General features: G+C 34.7%; 1 protein-coding gene across 1 annotated transcript; it reads left to right on the forward strand.

The window, feature by feature from the left end:
* Positions 1 to 373: 373 nt before the first annotated feature.
* LOC131437868 (uncharacterized) lies at positions 374 to 1,317 on the forward strand. Its single transcript, XM_058607500.1, has 3 exons — positions 374 to 519; positions 707 to 905; positions 1,180 to 1,317. The coding sequence occupies exons 1-3, from the start codon at positions 442 to 444 to the stop codon at positions 1,263 to 1,265; spliced, it is 363 nt and encodes a 120-aa protein (XP_058463483.1). The 5' UTR covers positions 374 to 441; the 3' UTR covers positions 1,266 to 1,317.
* Positions 1,318 to 9,921: the final 8,604 nt, after the last annotated feature.

Consider the following 9,921-nt stretch of genomic DNA (forward strand, 5'->3'; position numbering starts at 1 on the left):
TGTAAAATACACTGAAGTCTGTGAAAAAAACACTATAAAAAACTTCCTTTCATTGCAAAACAGAACTTCTAAAGCCCATACGAAAAAATAAAAGGTTGAAAACTGCATAAAAGGAACTTCAGCTCTAAGGTATTTTCCAGCCGGAAAAACACACCGCATCAGAAAACATCCGCATATCTTCGGAAATCCGCAGAAAAACATACAGCCTGGGAGTTCCGCATAAAAAGTCTTTAGTATCGCACAACCATTGTGATCCCTTCCTAATTCGACATTCGCAACTACCTAGATCGATTCAAATAAAATGCTCAAAGTTTCCCCAAGTTACAGTTGCGTAGCTGATAACATTCTCATATAATTCTAATCTGCTGTCTGTGAAACATACTTCAGTTGAAAAATTGCATTCGGCTGTAAAGCATTGTGGTAGTAATTTTAAATTTCAACATGAATTTTTTTGTGCCGTTTTTATTTGCTTTAGTAACAATTGTTTCGAGTGCACCGCACGAGTCCCTACTCAGTTTGGTAAAGTTAAACTTCAAATAACATGACTACATATAAAGTACTGTATTTAAATTTCTAGAGAAAATAAGTTTCATCGAAATCAAAAGCTATCTACGAACTAATCATTATACATAGATTAAACCTTATAACAATTGACTAAGAGAACTATTTCCTAATTGATCAACTGACGTTTTATCATTTTTCAAAGAGACCTCCCCGCCAGGCCGATAACAACAAGAACAGTAATAGCGCCCCGGTGAACTTTGGGTTTCCCGTGTACGGTGCAGGATCGTGGCCTGGATTTGGTGGTAGCAGCTTTCCGACATCACGGGGAAACTGGCCCCAAGCTGGAGGCGGCTTGGGCGGCGGCAATCTACATGGCCGTTTCAACTTTGACGATATGCCAAGTGCGTAGAGACACTTACGTAGCTCAATCGCATTGCATATTACTGCCTTTGAAAATATTCACCCCTATTCTGTATTTCGATCGAATCGGATTTTGTCGAAGGAATGTAAATATTTACATGCTCTAAAACGATCTAGTGATGCTTTTGTATGGAAAACTCGAGTTCGATTCAGCAACAGAATGCCAAATTTCATATTCGATCAAAACAATCCGATTCGAGCGAAACACAGAAACGAGGTGATTTTACTGATTGGGATTATTTTCATTTCCGGTAGACGTGGAAGCAGTCAGCAGCGGGGTGACCTGCACGTACTCGAATGATGGCAAGCAGAAATGCACTCATCATCACAAGAAGAATTAAGCGTCGTTTGTTAGTTGTTTTGAAATTTCCACCTCTGCGTGCTTGAAAAAGTAATATATATATATATATATATATATATATATATATATATATATATATATATATATATATATATATATATATATATAGATATATATATATATATATATATATATATATATATATATATATATATATATATATATATATAGATATATATATATATATATATATATATATATATATATATATATATATATATATATATATTTATATATTTATATAAACATTACAACTGTGACTATAGTGATAATTTAAACACCTATTATATATACCAGATGTGGTGAACTACGTATGATTAGACTACCAAATTCTTTTCCCGTTTGAAACATGATCATTGTGAAACCCTGATAGTAAAGTATTCATACGGCTCAAGCTCAACAACACTCTTGCAAAAGATAGCTAAATATATCTCAGAAAGTCTTGTTTAATTTTATATTTTACTAAAATCGTTACACATCACAGAAGAGCTTAATTTTGATTACCCTGTTCAGATTTTGCCTTTCTTCCTCACATAAAAATGCTTTGCAATTGAAGTGAAATCTGACTTTCGAACCGAAACCCGTATGGCCGAATGTCACATTCTATTTGATTCAGTTCATCAACACCGCAACATGTTTTGTAGTAAACCACGATCGCAAGTTTAAAATGTTGTTTACATTTTCATTAAAAATAATCTGATATTCGAAATATTTTTTATCCCAAGTATTAGCGCTTCCAGACACATTTTATCCATTTTTTTGGCAATAGATGCAACCATCTCAAAAGAAATCTCCTTGGAATTTATTCATCAAGCTATTTTTGATCATCCACGGAAGTTTGGAAGTGATGCTCAGTGCGTGTTTCGTCGATGAAAAGTGATGATAATTAGAAGGTGCCAGGTCTGATGCATACAGTGTGTGCGATAGAAGTTCAGAATCAAATGTAGAAATTATGGCTTTGACAACTTTGTCGACGTCATGCTTCAGAATGACATTTCCGTGTCTTCGATCCCATTTTAACCGTTTACGATTACGCGTTGTTTGAATTCATTATTTGTTTACGGTACCAGACAATATTAACTGTATCGCTAGGTTTAAGAAGTTCGTATAACACTACTCTCTCTTGATCCCTCCACACACATAGAATTGTCTTTTTCCTAAAACGATTCGTCATTGATGTGGAACAAGGCAACCAAAATTTCTAATGATCTACAGTTAAACAGTTCAATCAATCGTCACATTTTCGAAACCGCAATTGCACGAGAGTCTGCTTAGATTGATCTTGATTAGTAACCAGCACCGAACATTGTTTGTTTTATAGTCGACGAAATTACACTAATATCCCAAATGTATGCAATTATATCTTTGTACATACTTGCGATACAACTTTGATATTTGAGCTTCTCTTCGGAAAAGCTTGTGTTCAAGTTTTGTATGCAAGCAGCTATTTTTATAGCGTTAAGTTTCTCTACCGTACCAAAACTTCAAATCGTTTTATGGCACTTTTTGTCTTGCTGTCTAGCAACAACCTACCTCTAGCATGCTACGCGTAGGACTGAAACGTTAGCTATAATTTTGCTTCTATTTATAGATTCTCGTGCTTTCAACAGCTTCGCTTTTGCATCGATTGATCAATCAGAGCTATGCTTTCCCTTTTGATATATCGCTGACTCCTCAAAAATTTCGTCTATGGCAGGGAAATCCGATATGCCGGATATTTTTAGCTGACAAAATAGGACACTGCTCGCTACTAATCAAAATATCAATTATTTATAATTGAAAATATGTGGCTTGATACATTCAAATCGAATCTTAGAAATATTTGATATCAAATAAGAAATAATATTAATAATTGATACAAAATATACTGAGCAGTAAGTGTTTACAACCTGTCCACATTTCTACATGTATTTTTCCTTGAGTTTCTGATTTGCTCTCCTCTCCTCCTTTCACTGCTGTTCGTTCAGATTGTGGAGATCCCTTTTATCAAACTTTTGAATTTTTATCATGGCTCTCAGGGGATTGGATATGGTATGCCGAGTGACATCCAACTGCTCCGCCGGTATTGGCAATTATAGAACATCTTAACATTTCAATAACCTACATTTGTTAATAGGGATATTTTCTTCTTTTAGGGTCATATCTCCATATATCTACCTTATTTAATTCTCGTGCTCTGATGAATGAAGATCTCCCGAGATCGTCATAAATGTCACTACTGAACGCATTTCTAATTAAACTTTAATATGTACTCTTCCGAAAGGCAGACTTGAAAAATATTTAATGCGTGGTCATATACAATGTTTGTCTTATATTATTTATTTTTGCATTCCCGAATAACAACAACAAGTTTTATGATACTGATCGAGATAAACAAAAATTGTACAGTTATCTATCAGATGATCGAGCATGGGATTGGCGAATTATTCTTCAGTGTATTCCTGGTAACCCTACAAATCAATGGTTCTCAACCATTTTACATTGCTGGCACCTACTAGTTCTACGCAGACCCGCAGCGAATCGATTCAATGCGATGCACAGTTATTGCACCGCAATCTCTCTTAGGTTGCGTCGCGCGAAGTGTCAAGGTGCGCGTTTGAACAAGTTACATTGAATCAAACCAAACTTGGCCGAGTGAGCGATATGTGATAAAAGGGTATCGCATCGTTTCGCAAAACGCGTTTTCTCTGACAGCAACCTTACAGGTTTTCTCTCTGACAGCAACCTTACAGGTTTGCTTTGATCAAATGTAACTAGGTAACATGCGCATCTTGACGCTTCGCGTGACGCTTGAACTGTGACAGCAACCTTAGTGTTGATGCAAAAAGGTGCTGATCACGTTAATCCAGCACTCCTATATGTTTCTCGAATATGACAAAACAGAAAAATTTCGATGAAAATGTCTCTCATGCGAGATGAACGGCCCAAAAAATAAATCCGAAGATGAAACACTTGCTAATGTGCACAATAACCTTCTCTACGGTATTACGAACAGCACATAGTGCAAGTCTGTTGGATACTAATTCTTCTATTGTGAAGGGTTTATTTTAAACCAGAATAAACACGAAGGTCCTATAAAAACCGAAAACTTATAAATACGAAACTGTTGTCTTATTTAGGAAAAAACATGATAAGGTCTTGGAAAAAAACAGAGAAAATTATTCGTTATTAATTTCAATCACCAGTTATCTATATTTTATAGTTTTATCTGCTCAAATCGATGCCCCGAAATTTTATGGTAATGTCACCATCTGAGATCCCTAGATTCACTCTCATTGTACCACTTTAATCAAATTAATCTAATGACTGATTTTACTACAACGCTTATTGTTATCCTTCCGAACAAAAGTCTCCACCCACCAGCAATCCAGGATGAAAGGATAAGTGGAACGAACAAAGGTCAAGTAAATATGATTGGTAAAAATCGGTTGATTTTTCCTGGGATATGATAGCTGCTTGAAGTATTTTTAGTTAGTGATATCAACTAATAAGCTGATAACATTAGTTAATATCAAGTTTTTTACCATGTCTTGTATTACATCCCAAATTACGCAGCACAGATAATATACTATGGGGCGAGAACCAGACGGAAGTATATATGTCCAGAATTGGTCGTATCAACACTACAAAAAAATTATTACTATGTTCTTTACTCGATTAAATCATTTTCAATGATTGCTAACGAATCGACTTATAAAGAATGTCGACCTGACACATCGAATTAAAATAGGGGTTTCATCGAAATATGGTTGTATGTGTGAGTTTAATCTATCTCAAGACCCAAAGTCTTGCAGCGGCTTACAGAAAAAAAGATTCTTCCACTTGTTCCGCAACATACAAACAACTTTAGTCCGTCAAATGCTTCAAATGGATTCAAATAATATAAAAATAATTTCGATTTCTTGCAAATGGCAAACGATCGACGCGTATTTAGTAAAAATATAAAGATTATTTATACCAAAACAATTTCCAAACAGCAAACGTAACTTAATGAAATTCCAAGATGTTTTACAGTTGTACAGTACAGATTTTTGAGCATATTAAAATCGGTTATGCAATTTCATTGTTAAGTCTCATAGTCCTACCAAAAAATCATTGCAGAACTTTAAGAACATTTAAAACATATGTGCAGCAAATCACCTACTTGTACATATTGTACTAGCAGTTATAAAAGTTTTGCTAAAAATCGTCATGTTAAAAGGAAGTAACTAACAATTATGCAACTTTCAAATGGCAAGCATAATTGTATCGGACACAGTATATGCCGAAAGGACTACAAATCTCTTCAGAAAGAAGAATATATGAGAGAAACGATGCTTTCCGCAAGGTAAAACAATGAATAAGCCGGATTGAGAACCTTGCTATATCGAATATTTTCCTTCTGAGTCTGCCTGGTTTAAACCACCTCGTAAATTTGTAGGTCAATGTATGAAGTTTTCTTCATTTATAAAATGGCTTGGAATTTAAATCTTCCAGTTTAATAATAGTTGTGCAAGATTTATCTATTTGAAATGAATACAAAATGAAACAAAGATTATCATACAAGTTGCAGAAATACAACATTTCATAAAAAAAAGTACGAGTATAGCGTGATGTCGATGCCTTTTCACCTGGGTTATGAATATGTGCATTACTTTTTTGAGCGGTTTTTTAGGTAATATGAATAATTACGTTGTCTGAGCCCATTTTTATGCAACACACTGTTATAATCAATGTCCCAATGCAATGCCACATTGAAAGACATAATAAAATCTTTTTCTAAATTTTTCTGGTTCTTTCAAATATCAATTTGATCAAAATGATCTGTACATTCGTAAAAATGTTTGAAAATCTTTTGCATATTTTAACCAATATTCCGATGATTCCTAATAAAAAAGTATAGTTTGTACTCAAAGGTACTTTAGGTGTGCAAACAAAATAAAAATATACTTCGTTGAAGATTTTTCATTCACAAATAGACGAACGGTCAATTCATGTGTGGAAAACTGATTTAAAAATATAATTTTGAACGACTAGTCGAGCTTCGATCTCAAACAAAATTCATGACAGTATATTTTAACCATATGTCACAGGAAATCAACTCTTCAAGATATATTCCTATCCGTGTCAGCATCCTAAGTGCCCCTGACTCAACTTTATTTTTCGATACATCCATGCAGCGCGAAGTGCGTGGAATCCCGGATCATCTACGCTCGACGGAAATCCCAAAAATATTTTCAAGTAAGTTCAGGCATATTGACTCTGAGAAAATGTTTTACCCGGACGGATCGCGAATTGAAGAAGCGACAGGGTTTGGTATGTTCAACAATAATGTTTCGGCCTCATTTAGGCTTCAAGAACCTGCATCTGTTTATATAGCAGAGCTAGCAGTAGTTCATTATAGTTTGAGTGTAATCGTCACATTATCTCCAAACCATTATTTCCTCTTCACAGATAGTCTGAGTGCAATTGAAGCCATTCGCTCAAACATGACTGGCAAGACTGAACCGTTTTTCCTGGGCAAAATAAACAGACCGATTGCTTTCAACGAATTCTATAGCTCGTCTCGCCAAAGAACACTTGCCAGCTGGCAAGCTTCTTGGGATAGAGATGATCTGGGTCGGTGGATGCACTCAATTATTCCGAAAATATCGACAAAGGCATGGTTCAGGGGACTGGATGTGAGTAGGGATTTCATTCGTGTGATGTCCAGACTCATGTCCAATCACTACACGTTAGATGCACATCTCCTTCGAATTGGACTTTCCGAGACTAATCATTGTGCTTGTGGCGAAGGTTACCGCGATATTGACCATGTCGTTTGGACATGCGTGGAGTATCGTGATGTCAGATCTCAACTAATAAATTATTTGCGTACCCAAGGTAGACTATCCAATGTCCCAGTTCGAGACATTCTTGCTTGTCGTGACCTTCCATACATGAAACTTATTTATCATTTCATAAAGAAAATTGGAGTTTCAATTTAATTAAGGCCCCTTTTAAGACTTAGTTCTGATTCCAGCTGCGTCCATGAGTTCAACCAATAGCTAAATTAGAATAAAAATTATGTAATGATACAAACAAACTCGAAACAGTTTATGAAATTATCAACAAAATGTCTGAAAATAACAGCTTATTTTATAATTTATAGAAGTTAATCGTTTGGGTCAAATAATATTTCCGAGTAGATTTCACAATTAATGACGGGTTACCTAAGATGATATTTAAGCTATAAGAGAATATGTTTTAATAAATTCAAAACGTTGTGACTATGTTAGAATTAAATTAGGATAAGAATATTATATAAAAGTGATGGTACGGCGAAAAAAAACTTATGTAAACTGCGTATTTTCGAAAAAAAAAACTGATTTAAAAATCAAATGTGAAACTTATTAATTAGAAATCATATTTATTATGCTTTTGTAAGTATCAATTCGACTTTTGTTTACATGACATAGTAATTTCTAGTGTTTTATACTTGTTTTTCTTTTCCTTTCTCATATAGAAAGGCTATACAAACACTGTGAAAACCGACTTTTGAACCGAGGCCCGGAAGGCCGAATGTCATACATCATTCGACTCAGCCCGACGAACTGAGCAAATGTCTGTATGTGTATGTGTGTGTATGCATGTATGTATGTATGTATGTGTATTGGTAACTAATAATATCACTCGATTTTCTCAGAGATGGCTGTACCGGTCCCATAAATCACTATTGAATTTTATCCCGATTCGACGTCCGGTTCCGGAATTACAGGGTGACATGCACAACAAAAATGGAAAAATGTTGACTTACTTTTCTCAGAGATGGCGAGACCGATTTTCACAAACTTAGATTCAAATGAAAGGTCTTATGGTGCCATAGATCGCTATTGAATTTTATTTTTATCCGACTTTCGGTTCCGGAACTACAGGGTTATATGCACCAAAAAATGAAAAAAATGGCACTCACTTTTCTCAGAGATGGCGTGACAGATTTTCAAAATCTCAGAAGGTCTTATGGTCTCATAGCTCGCGATTAAATTTTATCTATTTCGGACTTTCGGTTCCGGAATTACAAGGTAATATGTGCAAATTTATGAGAAAGTGCGCATTCAATTTTCTCGGAAATTTCGCAGCCGATTTCTACAAACTAAGATGCAAATGGAAGGTCTTGAAATTCTTTAAAAAGTCCCGGTAAAGTTGATCCAGATCCGACTTTTGGTTCCGGTATTGAAGCGCGATAAGTGAAAAATTTTCAATTTCATGAGAATTTTTTCACAAGTGATGGCGAAACGAGATGTAATTTTTTTATAACATTTGCATTGGTAATAGTGAAGAAAAGCTCGAAAATCAGAACTCACTTCGATTTCTCAACAACGGTTAAACCAATTTTCACAAATCATGATTCAAATTAAATCCGACTTCCGTTATCGAAATTATAGGGCAATGAGTATCAAAGCTTTCAAACTGTCATACAAAATAATGCAAAATCGGTATGCATCGGTACGTGCTGGTACGAAAGAAGATAAAACGCCACTGCCTAGCACACAACGTGCTTTGTTCAATTTTGTATATCGTGCAGGGTTACCACGTTTAAATCTATATTAACTCGACATAACTGAAAAGGTGATGGAAGTTTATACCAATGGAAGTTTTTAGTTTTTATTCAAGTTTGAAAAAAAAAATCTTGACAGAATCTTCTAGTGATGTTTTTGAAAATATTATTAGTATGAGAAAGGCATCATTGGTGGATTAGAAAAGGTTTTTGCTGATTATATAGCTGCATTTGTAATGTGATGAGTATGAGTTTTTATACGGGTTGAACAATCGTTTTGAATAAAGCAGATCCACCTACATGAGTTTTTTTGGTAAAGTTTCACAATCGATTCTTCATAGACTTATATAACTTATGTATGTAACTTTGCTTATGATTATTGCTTAAGATAGTCTCACAATTGACGTACATACATATTTCAGCGTAACTAATATGGTTGCATATTCAAATTCTCTCCAGCAAATATCACTGATTGACGAACATAAAAGATTTGTCGTAATCTAAGATAGTTGTTATTTATGACAAGGAAAAATGTTGCACAACACAGAAAAAGTGCACTTTTTAGTAATACAACAGTTACCAGAATACTAATATACACTAACTTGATAAGTTGTACAATCGGTACAGGAGTGCAGGACATCAACTTAACGTGCTACTTGGGATACCAAGATACCACACTAAAGGGTTTTAAATACACTTCAGTAAGAAAACGTCAAGTCGAAATAGCTAACCTTTTCGAAAGATTATTAGCACTTAGTTATACCACCTTTTGACGACCCTCGGTTTTATCAAATTTTGAGTTAAAACAACAAAAATCTGGGTTTTATCAAAAAATGATAATTTTCCATTTAGTACTGATGATTTATCACTTTTCTGATTATTTTGAATCGGCATTCATATGTGAAACAAAGATCCGTCACTCAATTTCCGTTCGTTTCGCTAAATATAAATAGTGCATTGTAGGGGAGGGTTGCCGGCACTGTTTTATTTTTGGCTTATAACTTTTGACTAAGTGCACATAATGTGGACGTTTATACAGCAATGGAAAGCTAAATTCCTTAGCTAACAACATATTAACGAATTTAAGTTTCCAGCACCTCAAGAAAATCTGCTAGAATTG

This window comes from Malaya genurostris, chromosome 3 (genome assembly GCF_030247185.1).
Source record: "Malaya genurostris strain Urasoe2022 chromosome 3, Malgen_1.1, whole genome shotgun sequence".
NCBI lineage: Eukaryota > Metazoa > Arthropoda > Insecta > Diptera > Culicidae > Malaya > Malaya genurostris.

What these genes read in the sequence shown, in the direction of transcription:
- LOC131437868 (XM_058607500.1), top strand. Translation starts at nt 442, where the DNA reads ATGAATTTTTTTGTGCCGTTTTTATTTGCTTTAGTAACAATTGTTTCG. An exon ending in ACGAGTCCCTACTCAGTTTG is followed by an intron (nt 520 to 706) that starts GTAAAGTTAAAC and finishes CATTTTTCAAAG; the next exon opens with AGACCTCCCCGCCAGGCCGA. An exon ending in CAACTTTGACGATATGCCAA is followed by an intron (nt 906 to 1,179) that starts GTGCGTAGAGAC and finishes CATTTCCGGTAG; the next exon opens with ACGTGGAAGCAGTCAGCAGC.